This window comes from Sabethes cyaneus, chromosome 2, assembly GCF_943734655.1.
Source record: "Sabethes cyaneus chromosome 2, idSabCyanKW18_F2, whole genome shotgun sequence".
NCBI lineage: Eukaryota > Metazoa > Arthropoda > Insecta > Diptera > Culicidae > Sabethes > Sabethes cyaneus.
The window spans coordinates 35310010-35333911 of NC_071354.1; the positions used below are offsets into that span (position 1 = coordinate 35310010).

A 23902-nucleotide genomic window follows, 5' to 3' on the forward strand; every position below is an offset into this window, starting at 1 on the left:
TACCCTCTGAGTTCTTTAGGCTGAACTAATATAATCAGCAAGCGTAAATTGCCATCAAAATTATAAGCAAGTCATAACAATTTGTTCAGACTGTGTCAAGGTTAGGCTGAGGTCAGTGTCCCATTTCGGTAGGAAGGTGCTATAAAAGTGTTCCTGCCTGTCTGAAAGAACTGCCGCTTCGACCTTACGCAACCCGGTAGTTGTTATAACCTACGAACGGTGGTTAAGTCATGTTAATGGATAAATAAAAGATGCTAATATTGATGAAACAGTTATAATCGTAATGTTTCAATTGTGTAGCGAACGTACAAAAGTCTAAGCGATCTAAATATGCATAGAACACTTCAAAATATTCATGTTATCACCATTATAGCACCGCCAGACGAGCATCGCTATAATTCGTCTGGTGTCGATAAAAACAATGTTACCGCGCATGTTCGCCGGTTCCTGCATTCTGTGATAACAACCGTTAGTAAGAGCAGGCTCGGAAAATCCACTCACCGTAGTTGGTCTCACTCGGGAAATTCCACTGTCCTGGACCTATGCCTGCCCATCATCGATTGAATCATTTTCATTTCTGCCGTCACAAGTGCTGCATCGCGAACGTGCATTCTCCTCTATTCATTAGGAAATATAAGAAAAAAGATACTCCTTAGTTTTCTCCTGCCCGCTGGCTTTTCCGGGAACGGGAATCTTTTCCCTAGACCGAGTGGCAAGATATAGTCAAACGCCGTTTTTTATAATCCGTGACGCACACCGCGAAAATCCTGTCGCTAGCTTTTAGTTCGGTGGTCAATTCGCTCAAGTGAATACCTTTTGCCTTTGCGCGAAAAATCGATAATAAAAAGGAACCAACGGGTGGCCAAAATCGGGAGACGTCTCCGTCGCCGTCGAAGCACTAAGCAACAAGGCACGAATTTTCCTATCATATAGGACAAACTAGACCAAATTTATCTAGGAAATAGTGTAGTTTAACGCAATTAACAGTAAAAAAACGCGTAGCAGTAAATCGTGTATAGAAAAATCAATCGAACCGTTTCGACTCGTCAGTGCGAATAACAAGAAAATGTTCCTGCTAGGGGCCGACGACTGAAGGGCCGGGAAAATTTCGTTTTCCTCCTCAGTGAAAACCAAAAAAAAAAAACGATAGTTTAAATTTTTTCTTCAAAACGGTAACGCGCTTAAGTAGGGATAATAGGAAAATAATCACGGTGGTAGAAGTTGCACAAAATCGAACAACTAACAAAAATAGAGTATTAACACAAAACGACCAAAACGGCTACGTCGGGTGCAAGCTGCAATATTTTAGCATCAGCCGTCACGCCACAGACTAATCCAATGAAACCAAGTTTTAAAAACGGAAAGTTTGCAACATCAATCTATGAAAAATGTCTTTGCCAAAAGAGTGGAATCTCCAGGTAAGTGCCAAGTAAAGTAAAAAAATTAAAAACAAAGGTAAAAACTAGCAACTAGCTAGCTATTTCAATTAGACTGAATATTGTCAGGTGATTACGAAACAGGTTTAAAAAATTTTCCTTTCCATCTGAAATGTAACGTCATTACGGTAGTGTTGGTGAGCTTGTCTTTGTTACTGCTGCAGTGAACTTGTGCATCCAAGTTGCGCGTTCCTTTCGGACGATGCAGTGGTAGTGGAATCGTACCCCAGAATGCAGGATGCGATGTCCTGGATTCTTCGGGTATGACCCAGATACAACGCAAACGCAGGCAGACAAAATATGGATTCTGTAAATTATATATTTATCGTAGGCCTATATAAAACATAAGATATGAGAGAAAATTTATGAGTTTCATGGCCTGCTTCTGAAAGTTCTACGTAACATTAAACAGGGTAACTTATTCACTTTAATAAAATGTAACATTTCTTAACCTCGTCACTTCAAAGCACCTTCGGCGTTGAAATGGAAATGGTTCAGATTTAAATTTTATAGATTTTTTCGCTTATTTCGATATTAAGTTTGCAACGATTCGACCAGGAGAGATGTGGATGGAAAATCAATGCCTCATGGAATAAACTCGACGCAATAAAATGCCGCTTCTGTAAAAATGTGGTTTACATACTTCGTGTATCTTTTCCTCGGTACACTAAACGCAACCGGAAAAACAAAGGAAAACAAGACAAAATTTTATTCTTTCAATCATATTTTTTTTCTGCGACTGTGCACGAAGCTTGAAAGTTATTAAAGTCTTTTCTAAACTGCTGCCAATAAAACAAAAAAAAACAGATTGGTTTTAATGCGTTGATTAGTTTCCGGGGAAAATGTATCTGTGTACCTGAAGCTTGAAATTTACGACTTACTGCACTTCCTGTGACCGGATCATTACAAAACTAGTATCGAAATAACCGAAAAAATCTATAGAAGTCTATAGAAATCTGAAAAAATGGGATAGTAGTATGTACAAGTGGGCAACAAATCAAACGTGTTAAAAACGTTAGTATATGTATATTTTTAATTCTTGGTGGTTTGGTGGCGACCAACCCGGTAACAATGTGACAGCTCCCATACTAATCAAACGTACCTAAAACTGCTGGTTCATGGTTCACGACAGATGTTTGAAAGCGGCGTAAATATCGAAGAAAGAGTTTATTATCATTTGTTTTGGCAAAAAATCCCTTGTGCATATAAGATCTGAATTGGTTTATTATTTCAATAGAGTATTTTACGAACTGACAACATTATGTCAAGTATCAAAACGTTTCCGTGGTAATGACAATAGCAGCATACCTGGTTCTTCTGTCATAATAACATGCTCTATTTGGTTCTGTCATGTAACAGAGTGTTTTTTGTACAACTGCAACGATCTCTATTGCTTGGATTTACTCTTGAATTTTGCTTAACTTGTTCTGTTAATGACAAAATCGATCCAGCAATCATGAAAGAGCATTTCATTTTGAATTGCGCAGCGGATAACTTTCAATGAAACACGCAATATTTAAATACTTTAGAGCAGACAACTCGTACACAAGAGTGACAATCTTGTAATAAACACCGCTTTTTATCTTGTAAACAAATCAATCAAACAACCCACCAAGAATTCAAACAGTTTTACCGAAAACATGAAACAATGCTGAAATAATCAATACGCACTTTTCAAATCGTTGTCCAGACAGCTTTTTGCGTTCACATTTAACGTAACAAAAATTAACATTTCCTTTGGAAATCGAAGGTGCGTCAATTTTGACCGGCACGTAAAAACGATCGTCGCGACATTTTTGACACTGGCGGGTGTTATGGGAAACTGTTAATAACTGTCACTTTGTTACGGGGTAGGTGGCGACAAAAGTTCTAAGGTCAGGGTTGGCAAGTCGCCGGTTTCTGGCCGGCCCGGCCGGTTTTTCACGCACAAGGTTGGCGGCCGGTTAATCCGGCAAATAGGCTGGCTTGCTAACACAAGTAGCCGAAATTTCAGATATTGAAATTATTTAAATTAACAATTTGATTTTTAGCCGATGTTCTACTGCATATAAAGATTGTACTCGAATAGGATTAAACACATTAAAAAGGCTGAATGTGAACCTGGTGCATCAATATTAAATACACATATATTTTGCTGTGGTGCTTCTTTAAACCACTTGAATATTGAAGACAACTTCAAACGTCTAACTTATGCCCCGCCTTACTCTACTTGAGATAATTCTCAAGACCCTACCGCCTATTGACGTAGGACACGCAGAGCTGTTATTTTTTGAATATACTTTTACTACGTTCTTGGGGTGCAGTTTATGATACGAAAAATAACTGATTGCGTAATGGAAAGTGGGCCTTAGAGATCAATTTAACCATTGCATTGGTTAAAAGTCTTAGTAAAAAGTTTTCCCTTTAGAAATACTTACATCAACCGATCAAAAAAAAAATCTTTGCATTGAAAAAAATACAGAAAATAATAAATATTTTGGGTTATTAACAACGACTTTAGCTCTTTTAACATTGATTAAGAACGGCCGAAAATTTTACGGAACGTATCGAGTTTCAAAAAATATCTAGCAAATTTAAAACAAAATTCGAATTGAATAACTAAAAAACTGACTTCTAAATTAAGCTTGCAACACAAACATAAATGAACATTCCTAATTGATTTCGGTGATACCTTTAGAACTTGATGCGTTAATTTCAGTGAACAAAAAAAATAATTCTAAGGCTTCTTTAACCATTATTCGGTGGCTCTTAGAGAGGCTTACTGGTGGATGATTCATAAAACTTTTGCAACATTCACTCAGAATTACCACAGGTACACAGGTAACAGCTACCAAGCACACGATTGGAGGTGACGAGCTTGTCCAAGTCTCCTGGATGCAGCAGATTTCCAGAGGTTTGACTCTCGGAACGCTTATTGTAGTGCGACAGAGTAGAAGTCTCGTAGAAGTAGAAGAAGGAATTCGTTAGAAGATACTCATTTCGTTTGAAGAAATACCAGTGTAAGAGTGGGCCTGCTTCAGAACCTTATATATGAGCATTGTACCCAGCTAGCATTTTCATATGTATAAAAAAGGTAAAAATGCGTAATGCTGCGTACAGATATACATGCTAAATAAATCGTATTTCATGCGCAAAATTGGCATATCCGTACTATTTTGGAGGCGATATACGTGATTGCGAATAATTTTGAGCGTTACGACTATATAAGTATTTATATACGATAATATCCGATTAAGCGCGAGTCGCTCCGTACTACTCTACGATTTTGTGCTGAAAATCGTATGCATGTCAGTCATTATCATTATATACGACAGAAAATCAACTTGATCCCACTTTATCCAGCTTTAGTTACGATTTCGAGTTTGTTAGGAGATATTTACGATAGTTTTCGTACATTGATATACGAGTTGGTGCTAGCTGGGTAGTGTCATCTTATCACCCTTGGTGATGTTTTCCCAGTCATGCGCGACTTTTGTCATTAATTTTCGGCGCAAATCGGCAAAATTCAGTTTGTCTTGTCGCTGTTTCATTACAACGGGGATTCAAAGTCCTTCCTTTTTTCAAATTCCGTCTGTCAAATTCTGCCATCATCTAGGACGTTACTTTAGGCCGTGGCTTGTCGATACACTACTAGCAGGCCGCGAAATTGCTACTGTTTTTGCAACACGTAGCAACGAAAACTGATAGTATTTTGTGTTGCATTTCAGGGCGTCTCGAGGGACTCAGCATAAAAGGAAAAGCTGATGAAGTGAGATCATAAATATCCAATATTCAATAAAATGGCAATAATTAGACTAAAAAAGGTTATAAAAGCGATGGATTTCTCTCTCACATCTACCTGATAAATGCAATGGAAGTATCGATTTCATACCCGAAAATGCTCAAACGTGATTGATTGCAAGCTCATGTTCACTTCAAATTCACTAAAATTATTCAACTTTATCTAAAACTCCCAGCAGTTAGCAGTTAGTCCATCTCTTTGTAAAAAACCACAGAATAGACACACGTTTTGCAAATCGACATTGGTATTGGTATGCAAACCAGCAAAATCCGTCCAGAACTGACTGAGTTGTTGTCGTTCAAAATCTATCACTTTTTCGTGTGACGGTCATTTTTGTTTTCGCAGCATGCCACCCTATTAAAGTACGACGTAGTCCTGTATCAAAAATATTGGGATTGGGGTTATTCTGAGTTTTTCTCTACAATTGCCTTTCTCAATTGATTCCGATGCGATTATAACCAGGGATTTCCTATAACTTTTATTGCAAAGCTTGGCAACAAATCCCTGATCTAAATCCTTCCAAATGCCATTCGCCTCTATTCTACATACCGATTTGAGCCGGATCCGATCAGAAATTGCGCTTCGATCGGAATACATCGTATGCTATAACACACGTCGATCGGGCCGTTTCTGATCGGAACGAGCCCGATCGGAATGCAGAATCGAGGAGATTATTTTCTTAATTATTGAAGCTTCAAATTCACCTTATAGGCCCCAAAAATATGGTGCATTGGACAAAACTACTTTTAAATACTATTGATGGGCATGTTCTTTTACAATATCTGTGAATGCTTTTTTTCTCATTTAGCTCTCAGTTAATTTAAAACAAAAATAAGCCTGTGAAAAGTGTATTATGTCTTGCAAGTGTTCTTTGAAAAGAAAACGATAAAATCATCAACACTTGTGTGGTTTTCTTTTAGTTGCAATGCTTCCTGAACTCCAAACAAAGGGAAACCAGTTATGTTTGTTTTATTACTTTTATTTTCGTTCCAATCTCTATAAAACTTATACAAAACATGTATTTTTCTCTTGAAAAATACAAATTTTACCTTTATTTTGATACGAACATCATCCTTCGGATGTAATTCTCTTTAATTTGCATTTACGAGGCTTACGAATTCACCAGCCGCACCTTCAGATGTTTACAATTTGAGCGATAGTTTGACAAATGCATTATGTAGCAAAATGAAAAAAATCAAAACGTATTTCATTCGGTGTTCAAGCGTACTACTGGCATGTTTAGTAGTACAGTGTGAATATATCTACTATTGAAATATCATTTTTTCAATCAATGAGGAATATTAAAACGGATATAGCTAAACAGTTAAAGTCAAAAGTGATTAATAATTGTGTGTGACCTATAATTGTGGACCGACTGTACAACTTCAAAAGTAATCAATACAGCCCAGTTGGCCATTTTTTTAATGGTTTTATCTAAATCAACCAGAAAGCGCTTCTTAGACTAGCAATTCTTGCGCTCTTGCACAAAGAAAATTTTTCCAAGAGGATGATAAGTACATCTATATACTTATTGCATTCTTAAGGAAACCAAGTTGCTCTTGAATAAGAACTGTTTGAATTCCTTAAGGGTACCAAGTTTTTTGCAACCATTCTAATATACACATTTTCCAAACAAAGACTCTGGCTAATGACCTCTATACCCAGTTTGAAAAATACGAACTAGAAGAAGAAATCCGCACCATTACATGCAAATCTATCATTGATGTATCATCACCGGCACCGTCCTTCCCCGGCTCAGTTGTTGTGACTTCGCTAAAGTTTTCAAAATACTGGACATATGGTTGCTTAATTTTCGTTTAAAAGACCCATATTTTTCAATTTTCTCCTGGTTCAGATGCCCATTTTGACAGATTAGTAGTTTACGATAGAATTCTCAGAATTCCTTCTGAAGAGTATGATTTCTCTTTCAAGATTATACGATTTTAAGAGAGTTTTATGGCAGTATTGGTAAGAGAAACCAATCTTCCAATTTTTGTCAAAACTATTGTTTTAAGTGGTGTCATTTTAAAGCAGAAATCAAGTATCCTTTAAAACCGTCTATAAGGTGAATTACACTTATTTATTATGCAGTTTTATGAGTGTTTTTTCAAGTCTCCTTTAGTCATACCTCAGAAATATAATAAAACTAGCTGATTGACCGATCTCACTCGGAGCCCCTTTGTCACACAGTCACTTGGACATTTGTTTCGAAAACTCTCATTATCTAAAATTGAATAAAAAAAAAGAAAACTTATCTAATTTAACGTATTTCGCCTACGACTTGCAGGCTTCCTCAGTGTCTGTTTTCGAACTCGTATTCGTATTTTTGTATTCTATTAAGACGCTCTAAAAACTTCAGTCAACTCTCATTATGCAAGTAACAAAACCCTTTTTTTCATTTGAATAAGTCTACTCCTTTTGTCAGTTCCTCTCACGTTGTCCCCCAACCACTTGTAAATCTGTCTTCTTTTCGGTAGACCCTATAAATCGACTCAAAGTCTTTTTTACGTTTTTGAATCTCCCCCTTTTTAATGGCCACTGTCTTCCCCCTTCCAGAAATAAGACAACTTGTACAACAGTCTCCCCATGTAAGAGACCGGCATAAAAGAATCATGCCAAAAACATGTGTTTGACAAACGCCGTTTGATGAAGTTCCGGAGTTATGGCGGAATATACATTCATACTCACATTCCTCGTCCCCCTAAATGTCGCATCCTTCCCATTCAGCTCCCCCTTCAGTCACGTAGTTAATTATGCATCGGTTTGCTCAATGAAAATCGCTCTAATGGAAACGAAACAAAGGTTTATTTACCATATATTCCTCCTCGGTTACCCCCATCTTTCTTAAAGTCAGTCGCACAACGCTCATTTTACTTATTTAGATCTCTCCCCCCTTGTTAGGATTTCCTCCCCTTTGTCAACTTCCCAGTGCTGATTCGCTAATGTCAAGGAACATTTGTGCCAAGTTTGATGAAGAGTTGTCCAAGCATTTCGGAGTTATGGCCTCCCCCTGTTATGACCCTCCCACCCCGTTTGTTATGACCCCCAACCATATTTTGCAAACACCCTGAGTTCTGATTCCCTTATGCCAAGGAACATATGTGCCAAGTTTGATGAAGAACCGTCCAGGTATTTCGCAGTCATGGCCTCCCCCTGTTATAAACCCCCAACCTCCTTCTCTTCTTGGCAACCCTTCAGTGCTGGTTCCCTTATGTCAAGAAACATGTATGCCAAGTTTGATTTGGACTTTTCCAGGCATTTCGGAGTTATGGACTCCCGCCCCCTTGTTACGACTTCCTCCCTCTTATCAACCCCCCAGTGCTGATTGCTTTATATCAAGGAATATGTGTGCCAGGTTTGGTGGAAATCGGTCAAGGCGTTCTGGAGTAATGGTGGAATATGCAAACATGCAAACATACTCACGCTCACTTTTATATATATATATATAGATTCCTTTGAGGAAAAACGTTATAAAACCTGATAGACGTTGTAATGCTCTGATCAAACTATTATATGAAATGAATACGACCAATTTGCTATTAGATTGTTACTTGGGCGGGCTCCCCACACTCTTTCTAATTTGCATTTACTTGCAAGGTTTATGAATTCGCGGTTTAAAAACCGGCATGCAATTGAACTTGACATGCGACATTAATTTAAATTTGAATTTGGGCTAATTTGAAGATGAAATTTTACTTCAAACGGATATGGCCACGAAACTAGACACGTAATTTTACCTAAAATTAAGATTGGCATTTTTCATCAAACGTGCAAAAGTTTCCTCTCTCTATTTCAGTTCCATTTTTTTCTCTTTTCCTGTGTTTTTCCACTTTCTGTTCCGTTTTTTCTCCTTTTGTGTACCGTTTTCTTGGTTTTCACTCTCATATTTCCTGCGTGTTTCTGCTTTTTCTCTCGTTTTCCTTTTGTTTTGTCCCGTGTTTCTTTTCTTTTTTACTCCGTTTTTCCGGTTTCCTGTATTATTTACCGTATCATATAAGAAAAGTCCTCTTTTTCTTGTACAGTAATGTTCCGATTTTGTCAGCTCCCGATTTTGTCTACCCCCGATTTTATCAGCTTTTTATCCCGATTTTGTCAGCCTGTAAATTTTGTTTAACTTTTGTGCTTTTAAACATGATTTCATTTTTCAGCCTGCTTGAAACTATTCCGATTCTCTGGGGAGAGTTTTTGAATAAAATGATGCCTTCTTGCGAGTAATTCGGGGTCAAAATTTGGGTATTTTTATAGCAAAAGTTCTATAGCTCCTAAACAAGCAAAGGTAGAGGTATACTATATTCAGTAATGTTGTGCAGTTTTACTATTTGTACAACTTTGTAAAACAGGAAAAAGTCATACAACAACTACAAAAACAGATAAAATAAAAAAACTGATTTTAACGATTTTTAATTAATGAGAAATAGGTTTTTTCTATCTTTGCTGAAGAGATAGAAGGTTACTGTCTACAGCGAAATTTCTTGTAATAATATGCTGTAATGCTAATTCGCACCAAAAAAGGTTCTGGACCAGTGTGCTGTTCCCGGTTCATTGAACTTTCGGTTAACCAATTAAGGGTTAAAATTGAATGTTTAGTAGAAGTCTTCGATATTGAAAGGTCTTAAGTCTTGAATTTTGAAAAAAAAAAATTCGGAAATTTTTTTTTCCCGATTTTGTCAGTTTCCCCATTTTGTCAGCCCAAAATTCAACATGGGGCTGACAAAATCGGAACATTACTGTATTTTAAACCCGTTTTTTGTTATTTTCTTTTCCGTTTTCTGTCTTTTCAATTCACTTGAACCTTTTCCCTTTTACAGCTTTCGTCTTTTTCTACCTTATTTCCATCTTCTTTCTTTCTCGTTTTTCGTCTCCGTTTGTTTCGTTTTTCATCTTTTTGTTGCTACTTTTTTGTTGCTGTTTTTTTATTAGGAACACTTTACACTTGATAATTCATTCGTGTCGGCCCGTTTTTTGTCGTTTCTGTCGCATATATTGTGTTTTTGGTTCTCTTTTTGGATTCCCCTTTTAAGTACCCCTGCTCCATATTCCCTTGATTCCCTCCTTATCTCTCTCGTTTTTCCTTTTCTATCTCTTTTGTCTTCTGTTTTCATTTTTTTTTTTCCTATTTTTCTGTCATCGTTACTACATTTTCTGTTCCCGTTTTTGCCCTTTATTGCCCCATTTTACCTTCTTTTTTTGGCTCGTTTTGTCCTCTTTTCTGTCCAATTTATCCTCATTTTCTTTCCCGTTTTCATTCATTCCTCTTTGGTTCTTCATCTTTGTCTGTCAAGTCTCCTTGTTTGCCCTTGTTTTTCTTTCGCTAAGTATAAGAAATTGCAAATCAACCATTATCATGCAAATTTTATCAATAAAATTAGAAATTTACAAAAAAGAAAAAAAAAATTTCAAGACATTTCCATGTGACAGAACAGAATTTTTTGATTTTTTTCTGGAGTTTTCCGCCATCACTTAACTTAAAATTGGACTTTAAAATGGACATGAATTGGTTTTAAATTGGACTTGAAACTAGACTCAAATTGGAGTTAAAATTAAACTTGAAGTTGAACTTAAAATCAATTTTGAAATTGGACTTGAAATTAGACTTGAAATTGAACTTAAAGTAGGAAATTGGATAAGAATTAGATTTAAATTGCACTTGCAATTATACCTGGATTGGACTTGAAAGTAGACCTAAAATTGGACTTGAAATGTTTTGAAATTGGGCACGAAATTAGAATGGAATTTGAACTTGAAATTGAAATTGAACCTAAACTAAATTTATTTATAACAGGACTTGTAATTCGACTTGAAACTGGAACTGGGACTTTTACCGTAACTAATTTGCTTATTATAAAAATAGTGACCGAATAAATTGACAATTACTGACTTCTGGGTTACAATAATTATTTGTTTATCCCTAAATTTTACAAATAAGGTCTCATCTGCATGACATAAAGCGATTATGACATCATTAGCTAGCTAATGCTTAAGAAATCTTCCGTTTATTTTGCGTTTATGTTGCCGTAATAGTCGGGAGAGAGTCTCTCTATGTTACATTGAACGTCTGAAAAGTTATTTTAGATATTGAAAAATCATTTTTCAAATCAATTAGTACCACATAAAACCGAAATAAGCAGTTAAAGTCGAAACTAACTGATAGCTGTGTGTGACCGATCATTGTGGGAGGATAGATAAAAGCTAAAATTTTGGCCACATGCGATGAACGACCTGCTATTTCCCGAGTTGATCGAACCGAGTTGGATCTCATAGCAGCCGCAGAAGCAGCTGGGCCGGGCATAAATTAGGCAAAACAAAAAGCCTACGGTTATTTAACTTTTAGGAGCAATATTGAGACAAAAAACCTACGTCAAGATGTTTTTTAATCAAGCTCCTATCGAGTTCTAGATTGTTATGCTGAAGTTATATTATCGGTAGATCTGAACTTAATGTAAATGTTAAAGATAGAAATGTACTGATTTATTTTAAGAATACATTATGCTGGGATTTCATTTCAACTGTACTGAGGTATCATGCGTACACAAGCTACTGTTTGAAAATGGGGACGCATTATGATTCATTCGGTTGAAACGTTAAAACGACTGTCGCCTATTTTCATTTAAATAATATCAATTTCAATAATTTTTGCAGGTGTAGGTTAAATATTTTCTTTGTGTTTTGTGTGCTGATGCTGAAATAGGCGTTCGCAGTTTATAAAGCATTCCCGTGAACAAGGCGTGAACTCGAATTGTCATGTTCTACTTTACAGCTTCCAGTGCAGTGAAAGCTGCCAAATATGGGATGAACGGTGAAGCAATGTCCTTTCAAAACTTGTCACCGAGCCAACAGTCCTCCCACGGTCAACATATCTCAAATTGAATTCTATATATTATTTATTTTGTCTGAAGATCAGACAAAGAAAATAAGACAACCAGTGCATGGTGACGAAGCACTTTTTCGCCTAGGGAGCTTTCGAACATTTACTAGGTGCTATATTCAATTTGCATTTCTCTCAGTGGTGACACAGTCAACATTACGTAATCTAACACCCTCACACCAGCGTGTAACGTGTTTAGGTAATGACTGCCATAGGTTAGGTTAGGTTAGATTGGAAGGACGCGATATTTAACTTCCGAGTGTCTCTCACGAGGCGACGAAGGTGGGGAAAAGCTAGATATGAGAAAATCAAATGAAATAAAAAATAATACTTACGCAATCTTACGGGCGGCTTTTCACACAGCCCGAAGACCGAAGCGCGATGATCGTAACGCTGACAGTGTTTTTCTTTTATGCTTTTTGAGAGTTTTTTTTGCGTTCTAAACAGCACATTCCTGATTCGACGCCATAGACAACTGAACGGAATGCTACGAAAGCGTGGGCTACTTGATTGCGTAATGCTTCTCAGTATTGTGAAATGTAGCATTATTTCAATAGCAAGTGAAAATATTATTTTATTTGACTTTGAATTGAATCTCTGAATCTGTCTTGCATTTATGAGAAACTATCGAATTGCTTATAACATCTGCTAAATTTGAATGGAAGATTTATTTCCTAATTCAATATTAGAGCGACGAATAATTTCGTTTCCTCTTGCATGTCGTCTTTCAACAACGAAAAACAAATTTTATAGTTAACAGACACAATAATACCGTTTATTGTCATAGCCCACGATGACAATGTCACCCTCAGAACGGACGACGACGACGTCATTAAAAGTTAGATGCTTTGTGGGATAAGATATTTCATTCTTTTGATATACCTAGCTTTGTTGTAAAAAAACAAGAGTGGAATCAATAATTCAATTGAAAACTTTCCAAACAAACTGCTTGGTTTTTATGCAAATTCTCTGCACACGTTTGATCGATGAAGCACGCAACATCATTTTTCAGAACAGAACTATCTGTTTTATAGTTCTCTTGAAAATATCGGCACGTGGATAATATGCACCGTCGAGAGATTTTCCTAGGAAATTTGCTTTCCGATAGAAAATCCGGACAATCAACTTCATGAAACGAACGCCATTTCCAGCAATTGAATCATAATTCGTTTGTCCATCCTGGGGTAATACGACGGAAAGGTCCTTCTCCTGTCATGCCACCGCATTTCATGAGGGGATTTTTCATGTTTCGCAGACAATACGACCGAAACTGTCATTGCGTGCCGTGCCATGATGGTATCACAGAGAATATTACGCTTTTTTTTTATTGAAACAATCGACGGCTCTGACGTGTATGGCGTTCAATAAGATAATTTTTGTGCTTTTATGGTAATATTAAATTGGGAAAATATGGTTGAATAGAAGCTGCCAGTCTGTTTTTGGGAGTCAATTGAATTATAGGAAGTCTTTTGTCAATAGCAGAGCTGCTTTTTATTTGGTTGCATGACTCAATGCTTTTAAATTACTACCGGTTTATTTAAGATTAGTGATCCTGACATTGGCACCGGGTTTCTTTCTTCGACGCAAATTCTTGCAGTCTTACTCACTGGGTCATGCAATAGTCGTTTATTTCCGCGGTACGTCAAGAATAGCAATAACAAAAACGTTTGATTATTGTGACTAACCCTTTTGTGGTGGCAATTTTATGGGTGAACAGAAATCCGCCTCCCAGTTCCGACTCAGTTGAATACACTATTCAATGTCACCACATCATGTCACATAGCAGTGTATATTCCGATCCGACCAACGCCAGAGTGTCGCCTAGTTCTTTTCCGTAATTTTTCAAGTTCATGCCCCCAACCCGAGAGCCACACTACAGATGTATATAGCTCATCCACCTACAATAGCGAAAAGCTATCTGGCTACGAAACGATGCCAGCCAGCTTCATTTGTACATTAGAACGATGTTCTGGGTCAATCCAATCGTTTTAAAAATTTATTTTTGAAATCATTTATTATTGAAACTGTCATTTGTGATTAAATTTTTAGAATGAAATTTTTAATCATCCATTTTATAATTCATTTTATAATAATAGGTGAATCAGTCTACGGATGCACCCTCAATGCACATTCTCCAGCATTCTCCAACGCAGGCTTCGCAAACAGGGCGCTCACACAATGCTACAAGCATAAAGAGCTCCCTAACAAAACAAATGGTATCGAGGTCCTCCGGCTAATATACATTATGTACGGAGAAAAGGATTTACAGACACTATCTATAGGATATAAAAAAAAGTCATTGTGATAACAAAGTTGGTTCCGGTAAATCCGACCGTATTTTATTCTTTGTTTCTAATTAGAACTAGTGCACTTCACGAATGATGCATTTGGAAAAGAACGGGGACAGTGTTGATACTTTCGCTTCTAACCTTAGGGTAGTCAACGAAAAATGCATTCAAAAATCAAAATTTGATTTTTTTGATTTTACTTTTCAAATTGAGCCCTTTGAATCTATTGGAAAAACAAAAAATACTGTTACGCCTCCAGAGTACTGTGCGAGCGTGAACTTAATCGTCCCTCTGCTGTAGCTGGCGCCACTGGAGTCCGCCTGCAGTGGCGAACGTGGCTCATGCCACATCGGATAATTGTCTTCATTCTGCTTAGCCCGGAGCTGTTTGTCATTAAATCCTTGCATCTCTCTCTCTCTCGACACTCGTAGAGGTTAACCCGGATATCTGTTACTTGACGGAAAGAATTTCAACCACACTCACTGTCGGTCAGCAGCACCTGTCCAGGTCCACTGTAACCTTCTGATATACCTAAATGTTGCCTGCAGTTTTCTTTAGCAATATTATTCTAAAGTTCTGAGGTTCCGTTTCTGAGCGTATGGTTGCTATCAAGCCTTTTGATCCGAACAGCGGTTCATGATTAAGCAAAGGAAATTCCCTCTAATAAAAAAATATCTACAAGGTGAAGATCTCCATGGGGTGTACGGTAATTCTAATTCGCCAAGTCATAATTTAAAAAAATATACTTTTATCAACGTGTACTATGGAATGCCTTTGAACTTGCGTGAATAATTATATTTTCGATGATAAGGGGTATGCATTTTACTGATTAGATTGCAATAGGTTGCACTGCTATCATTCATGTACTCAAATTATTACTCGGTCATCGGTCCTGGGCTATTCGTCTTTTCGTTTATTTGTTCAGTTCCACGGTGACCAGAGATCGTAAATACATGAACTCATCAATCACTTCAAGTTCATCGCCGAAAGTAATCACTATCCGTGGGAGGCGAACGTTGTTTTCTCTGGAGCCTCTTACTATCATTTATTTTGCGTTTTGATGCATTATTTAATTTAACCCAATCGTCCTACATTTTATTATTGGTCTGTAGTAGATTGCCTTCTTCGTCCCAAAGTTTCTAGTAATAAACAATGTCAAGATCGTCTGCGAAAGTTGGGCTACTTTGGCAGAAGTCCGTGCCTCTCGTTTCGATGTCCGCTCGCCGATGCACATTTTCACCGAAATAACATACGGAACAGCCCATCCTCTTGCCGCAACCTTCTATCAGATTCTAAAGGACCCAACAGTGTTTCCAAAACATGCACATAGTGTGATGTCCTGCGGTTCATCATCTAACACCGACTGACTCACTATTTACGCTCGAAGCTGCCAATCGACTCTCACTTTCTTTCTGTGCCAGTTGCACGCTACCGGCAAATACTCAAATAGTGTAACAACAAAACACATTACACATTGCAGGTAAATTCTCTAATATGCTATAAATACCAGGATGCCACATCCTCCCCCTGCGTAAAATGAACAATTCAATATATATTATTCCAGGTCAATCATAGATTGGTGACATCATAGACATTGGTGGAAGTATTCGTGTTATTCTTGTTTGTTCTATTGAAATTTGTTAATACGACAACCTAAAATAGAAAATACTACATAAAATCTTTGGTAGGACATGCATACCCAGTATCTACAGTATGTTGTCATTGATATTGTACGTCTATGAACCTTGCCTTCTTGAAGTCAATAGTCATGTTTTACCTATCCAAACGTTTGCTATGGGTTTTTCCCAACTCAATCATAATACACGTTGGCCGTGGCCCTCACGTCCTTAACATTTTTGTAGAGTCCTGTCGGGAGTCGATCCTTTTCGATGGCTCTATTGTTCCTCAAATAAACCGATTTCTCACTGGATCTCTTCGAGATAGATAGTTACTATGTTCAGCAAAGTTGCTTATTTTAGTAACTTCTGCAGCTTTTTGGAGGAAATTTTGAAATTCTTAAAAAAAAACAAAAGTTCGTATCACCCTAATAGGTGAATTCATGGTCATCCTAATAGTGCAGAAAGATGCGCTATATTTTATTATTAAACTTCTCCGAGGACACTACCCTTGAAAAATTACGCATTTTGTATCCAATGGCTAATGTCCGCACTTTTTCGAAACCGGACCACCGTGCGCTGTTCTTTTTTGTCGGCATGCCTACGTTAACTTCCGCTCCATCTCCTTCTGTAAAACTGCCGTTAAGATGCTCATCGAAGAGCTGCTTCCACCTGTCGATCATTTCGCGCTCGTTTTTTGATCAGATTTTTCTATTCTCGTTCCTACACATATCTCATAGAACTTGCTCGTGTCAAATTGTAAGACCATAATAGTTATACTAGCTCTCTATTGTCCTTTTGGTGTTTTTTCCTCCTCAGTATCGTGATCAACTCATTTTACGTTTGTCGATAATGGCCAATTTTGCCCTTGGGGTTTCTTTATCTAGCACTACGGCTACGGCCTCATTGGCAGCCGGTATAACCTGCTCCAACCGACTTCGATGGTCGAAGCACCTAGTACCAAAGAGAAAGGTAGAGCTTCGTCCAGTAGTAAAAGTGTGTCGTTCTAAGCAACTAATGGGTACCAAATGTTTAACCGAGTCAATATCCTCACCACGTAGAGAGCGTATGCTGGTGAAGTTCGAGAAAAGCCTTCCATGGAAGAGAATATAGTCGATTTGGTTCAATGCTCGTTGGCCAAGTGATCTGCAGGTGGTGCTATGGATATCTTTGCGAGGCAAGATAGTGTCTGTGGTATCTGTGGGCGATCATGTATCTGTGACTCCTCCGTCCCAGGCGCTGAGCGTCAGACATGGAGGAATATACCGTCGATGTATCTGAGATTGATAAGGTTTGTGTTAGAGAAAGTCTTCCCTCGTGAGTGGCCCCTCCGTTCCAGGCGCTGAGCGTCAGACGTGGAGGAATACTGCTCATAAACGCATAACAGTCCCATATGACTTTTCACCACTTTTGAGATAAACCTGGGAATCATCTTTAAATTATCTATTCTTTCAGTATTTCAAACAAAAAAGTTTTGTTTGTTCCCAATGTTTTGAAAAAACTATCAAGCTATGTCAGTCCCATATTACAAATAAACGCATAACAGTCACAGTAGAGAAAATATATCAATAAGCATCTGTTTTTTGGAAATGCCTGGACCGATTGGACTGCAACAACTGCCAATCGGAAGATTTTATGGCCTAGAAAAACACTATTGAAGACAATTTGGATCGGATGTACGGTTCCGAAATCATAGTGGGAACAAGTTCCGGAATATATGGAACTTGAACTTAGGAGAACCTTGAGTCACAACAAACCCATCATGTGACCCCTATAAGTACACGGATTTGCAAATCTGGACTATTGGTTGTTGTATAAAATGTTCAAGACGTCATTCGTCACGTCTAAAGAAGTCCGTGAACGTTCCGGATACCTCTACGGGGATCAGTTTTTCAATTTAACTAAAATACAACATGTGACATCTCTAAGTCGGTACTCGAAATTGCAAAACTAGTTTGAATTAGTTCAGTTGTTATCATATATAGTGTCCAGGATCACATTACTCATACTCGGATACGTTCTGGGAGTGTCCAAATAAACCCCATCATGCGACCCCACTATAAACTCAAAATAACAAATTACAAATAAAAGGAGAAAAGGCCAAGAAGAGATTTGAGTCAAAATGGACATTTTGAACAATTGAATTGAACGAGCACGTGAATTATCAAAATAACAACGACACGTGGTATTGAAAATACTGCCGAGTCACCAGCAACCCAAGGATCAAGGCATGCTGAGACTGAGACTGTTATGCGTTTATTATAGCTTATTCAAGCACAAATAAACGCATAACAGTAACTTCGGCAGTTTTTCTTCAAATTTGTTTTGTATCAAATTTTAAGTCACTTGTGAGCAAATTGCTTGTAAAAGTATTCTGTTATGTACATTCAAGTGATTTTATGACGATTTGGACGATTTGTGTCCAAAATCGATTCAATATTAAAGAAAAATAGTCGTGGTTTCAACAGCGTTTTTCGTAGTCGCACGTTTTTGCAGATGTGACTGTTTTCCATTTATGAGCAGAATACCACTTATCTAGTTGACAGCTCATCTTTTTTACTTACAGACTCTCCAGCAAGCTTTCTTCCCGTGAGTGACCTCTCCGTCCCAGACGCAATGCGACAGACTTGAAGGGATATCACTCATAGACTCAATAGACAGTTTGCTCAGGTCCATTTGGCTATGCCAGGGAGGGCTTTCCCGCGCGCGTATGTGTGTGTGTGTGTGTGTGTGTGTGTGTGTGTGTGTGTGTGTGTGTGTGTGTGTGTGTGTGTGTGTGTGTGTGTGTGTGTGTGTGTGTGTGTGTGTGTGTGTGTGTGTGTGTGTGTGTGTGTGTGTGTGTGTGTGTGTGTGTGTGTGTGTGTGCTTGTGTGTCTGTGTGTGTGCGTGTGTGCGTGTGTGCTTGTGTGTGCGTGTGTGTGTGTGACTCAGGGGCCGGACTTAGGGAATTTTAGTTGGGAAATTCCAGCTGATCGAAAAGGCAAATTAAATTGGCGAAGCTAATTCACATTGTAACCGATGGTTACAAATATCACATTCGGCCATTTGTAGGTAATACCACACTACCGAGTTTCGTGATGTGGTTACTGTCTTAGCTTTTGTTCCAAGGCTACACGTTTCTTAAATCAGTCACCAGCTCTGGATCAGACACTGTTGTGAGCCGCCCTAACCTGCAGTGCGGAGGAACGAGGAACTATTGAACGACTGACCACTGCGGGGTCTATTATGTACCTACCGGTGTGCAAGGCACCGACGGTACGCATTATCCAACCATTCACTGGCTAGAAAAGAAGTACTGCTATAGTTTTTTTTCAGTATGGACTCATCACTGCGACCAGTATCGTTGATCTATCGCTAGGGTGTTTGTTGTATCACACGCACTTTTTATTTTTGCTATACATAATCGCTATTGAATGAGCGATAGCGATGAGCGTGTGTAATTGGGTTCACCCTTAATTCAATGCTTTCTCTACTTTACCACCTCGTTCCGCATGACAGCGCTGTCCCCAATTATAGGCCATCTCTGGCGCAGATAACCAGTGCATTTAATTATAAGAGTCATTTTTGCACTGTCAATAGGCCTTATCGGGAAAATAAAGAATTCAGCATGAAGGAAAGGTGATGGAGGACCTAATAATAAACCCATGCTAAAGTCACTTTGACATCGAATGGTCTGATTCTACAAACAATAAGATTCGAACCCACGACCATTCGCTTACTATGCAGACTAGGTAATCTTGCGGCTACAAAGCCCGCCTCTGCTATTGAGTTACGATTTGACATTATCTAGTTTTATTGAACCTCTTCTCCCAACCCAAACGCCTGCATCTTTTCCTTTACCCCTTTCATCAAATCTTGGGCAGTGGTAGGGTTGACTTTTAAAGACACTTTCTTCAACGCAGTTTCGTTTTCGATCATCTTTGAGCTTTTTTACGGAAGATTACTTTCATGCTGAGCAAAAATTTGGATCTCTTTTGGTACGAAAACAATAGATGGGCTGGGCATTTTGGTAGGATGCCAAATGCGACCAAAGCAGCTTCGAGTCTTTGTGAGATCTCAAAAGCCGCCTTTCATCTTATGGATTTGTCCGGCGACGGTCTGAACGGCGGACACATTTTGTTTGCTACACCATCAGACAGGCTTATAAGACAGACAAAGGATTTTTTTCGAATTTCAACAGCTTCTTCTTCCGTACATCCTAGGGAACTGCAAACTTATAGGTACAATCTAGTATTGTTTTTCCGGCATTTGTAGATTCCATCATCCGTCACAATGTGGAACGGTTTTGTAAACCACTTCTTGTGCAGCTTCCTTGCGCGAATTTTGTTCATTGTGTTCTGTTTGTCATTTCGGTTCGGTGCCTTCTCAATTTTGTACACGTGTAGTGTAGAACGTGTCGATGTCGTTGTTTTTTGTACAAAACAAACCGAAGCTTTCGCCTTTTTTGTCACATCCCGAATCGAAATGCTAGGTTGCCGCTTGAATTGGTTTACTTCCATTCTGGCCTTTTTCGGCCCAGCAGTGCCACGTTTCCTACCGCTAGTATCTTTCCGCTTAATAATCCGATACACCTTGAATATTTTGATTAATTGGGGTATGATTGAATGTGCGATTTCAAGGATGTTTTCTGATCTATCTTTGAAGCCTTTGGTATTTCAAAGTGAGTGTCCAAAAATTATTAAAAATTGTATGGATCGTCCCAGATGGCCGGCCTCGGGGTACGACGCTGGTCTAACAAGCCAGTCGTCGTATCTTCGAATCTTAGCTGCAAGATGCTGTTAGAGCCACTAGGATTGTAGTATTAGCCCCGCAATTGTCCAGGTTTCATGGATCATACTTGCCTTAAATCACTTTACATTTACTATAAGCTACTTTTGTACTACTCTGTTTGTGGTGATCAATTCATGTCGCTGAACTGGACGTTTGAGTTTATTATACCTATATAATTTATTTATCATTGAGGTGACTTTGGACAAAAAATGAATCATAATTGTAATGACTGACGGAAAAGCAATATCTGTAGCAAGCTATCAAACGATTTTATTTAGTTTTTTAAATAGTTTAAGTGGAACTATTTTACTGACTAAATTAGTTAATGTTGTTTGTTTGAACGATTGAACATGTAATCTGGAATAACGCACGGATTATTTGTGAAGCCAAAATTACTGAACAAAAAATTGATGTCTCATTAAAGACGCATATACACACAATGCAAGTATGTAAATTAAAAAAATACTTTTATCAACTTGTACTATGGAATGCCCCCAAACTCACGTGAATTAATACATTATTATCGTAGATAAACGGTATGCCTTTTACTGATTAGATTGCAACAGCTTTGATTGTTATCATTTATGTACACACAAAAAATCAAAGCCGTGCCCCATTCTATATTTAGAATTTAAGAAGTTCGTGTGGCAGCTTAGAAAAGGCAAACAGCGTCAACCTAAATACGTAATCTTTTACTTTTTATCTTTTTAAGGCTGTCATTGATCACCAGTTCTTATCAATGTCACAGTGGTTTTTGCCAACTGTTGTTTACTGGTTGACAATCTACCTTCGTCCGATGTTTGTTTTAATAATTTTGGTCATTCAAAGTAACACGTAGAAATCTCAATATACAAAACTTACAATAATTAAATGCTATAAAAATTGATATGTTTATTTATCTTTTCAAACCACATTTTCTGTGTTTTGAAACCCTTGGGTTATTTTTTATAGTTACATTTATAACAAAAGGAATCGTTTTCCTTTTTTCCATCCCACCAGGCATCGCAGGTCTGTCTCGATAAACCTGCTCGACCTCAGAGTCTCGTATCTGACGATATTGAGATACAGCAGCAGTATGAGAACAAGTTCCTTCATGCTATCTATCATCCGTCGATTCCTGACCACTGCCGGGCACCGCTTAATGCAGCTCTGCTGGCCGAATGCGAAAACAACAGTGGTTCGCTGTACTCGATCCAGTCAGCCCCTGTTGTGCCGACGGCCACTGCCGGTGGCATCGATGGCATCGACGGAGGACCGGATGCTCGGTTGCCCGCTGATCCGATGGGACTGGATGTCCTTCTGGGGGACCGACAGCAGCGAGATTCCTACCCTGGGGCGGGAAGCACCATCGGCCCGCTTGGCAACGTTACTTTCAAGGAGGACCACAAAGATACCTTACTACGCCCTTCGTCTTTGGCGGTCGATACGTGTTTTCATGCAAATAAACCCCAACACGGTGAGTGGTTTTCAAAGGGGAATCATATTAACAATTTAATCGGATTTTTTAAATTTACAGTTGAAGCGCAACTTTCTACAGAATTGGACGAAGACGACAATGAAAATCTGTTGACTGTCTCAAGTCTAACTGCAAGGCCATTGATTGCAAAGTCTCGTGAGATTAGAAGCAAAAAGTAACTCTAATTTGCCATAATATTGGATAAAGGTAATTTGCTTCCTTACTTCTTTTCTTGACTATTTTAGAGAAAAGCTTCAACTGAGACGACGGAAGGTGATCTGTACCGAAACGAGCAGCGAAGACGATGACGACAGTCCACCGGACGGTGGCTACGGGTGGATCATTGTGTTTGGCGCCTTTTCGGTGCAGTTTTGGGTGGCCGGCTTGGTCAAATCATACGGTGTATTGTACGTGGAAATTATGGAAAGCTTTCCGAACTCGTCGGCAACCACGGCCTCGTGGATACCGGCCATCTTGTCCGCTTTGTGCTTAGCTTTAGCTCCGGTGTCTAGCGCTCTGTGTCAACGCTTTTCCTGTCGTATAGTCGTTATCATCGGTGGTGTCTTCTGTGGGCTCGGACTCACGTTGAGCTACTTCGCCACCAGTATGTACCACTTGCTGTTTACCTTTGGAATTTTGACCGGGATCGGCGGGGGACTGTCCACCACGCCCGGTATCGTCATCGTGTCGCAGTACTTTGAAAAGCGACGCGCACTTGCCAATGGAATTACGATTTCCGGAACGGCCGCTGGCAGTTTCATATTTCCCACTCTGATCGAGCGATTGATACATTCATTCGGATTCCATGGAACTTTACTGATTCTGGGTAAGTGACTAAAAATTTAATCTATTTATCAATATTTTGAGTTTTATCCTAAACAGTAGATTGGAATGCCAATCATTCACTTTTCCAAAAAATTAGCCTGCCACGATTATTTTTGCTGTTTGACAGCTCGAAATCCTCGTTTCAATTATTTATATATCCTTTTTGCAGGAGGTTGCATGCTGCACGTGTGCGTGTCCGGAGCCCTCTATCGGCCGGTCGATGAGTACGCCCAGAAGAAGCCAATTCCATCGAAGGAAAGCGGCTCTTATTCATCACGATTCGATTTCAAAGAAAATCTGGGCCATCTCAGCTCATCGGAGGACCACCTAAGCCGGCGCTGCCTGGAGGACCTCTTCCTGGATGACGCCATCCGTGACAAGAACCGTAACAGTCTCAATCTTGACAGCAAATTCGGTAAGTTTGAGAAGTTCCGAACGCAGCAGAACGGTCACTCCCGTCACGCCGATGATGCCGGGAGTGGTTGTTGAAATCGGTTTCCTCACCGACAGGCAGTCGTTCCCCATCAACAACAGGTCTCTCAGGGATTAGGGTGCAAAATTTAATTGGTTTTAGTTGCAGCTCGGATATTTGCAGGTTCGAACGGTTCGCGGAGACGAAGGTAGAGCTTTTTTCTCTCATTAGTTCGATCAGTTCATTATGCCGCGGAGAGGCTAGCTGGAAAGGTCGTAAATTATGTCGCTTATCCCAACGTTTCAGTAGGGCTATCAACTTTCGCAGAACAATATCGCTTACTAGTCAGATTTACTAGGCTTATTCCTACTTTAGGTTTAATTTTTGTTCAATTACGCAAAAAATCGCGTTGCGTTAGGACTTTTAGGACGGCAGGAAAATAGGTTCCTCGGC

At 38.8% G+C, this 23902-nt stretch overlaps 1 protein-coding gene across 1 annotated transcript in view; it reads left to right on the plus strand.

The window, feature by feature from the left end:
- The first annotated feature begins 1388 nt into the window (after positions 1 to 1388).
- The window catches only part of LOC128735273 (uncharacterized), a 55100-nt gene continuing 32586 nt past the window's right edge, over positions 1389 to 23902 (plus strand). The window contains exons 1-5 of the mRNA XM_053829767.1: positions 1389 to 1418; positions 21756 to 22212; positions 22273 to 22387; positions 22458 to 23038; positions 23207 to 23452. Coding sequence (XP_053685742.1) covers positions 1389 to 1418; positions 21756 to 22212; positions 22273 to 22387; positions 22458 to 23038; positions 23207 to 23452 — 1429 coding nt within the window. The remainder of the gene's footprint in view (positions 1419 to 21755; positions 22213 to 22272; positions 22388 to 22457; positions 23039 to 23206; positions 23453 to 23902) is intronic.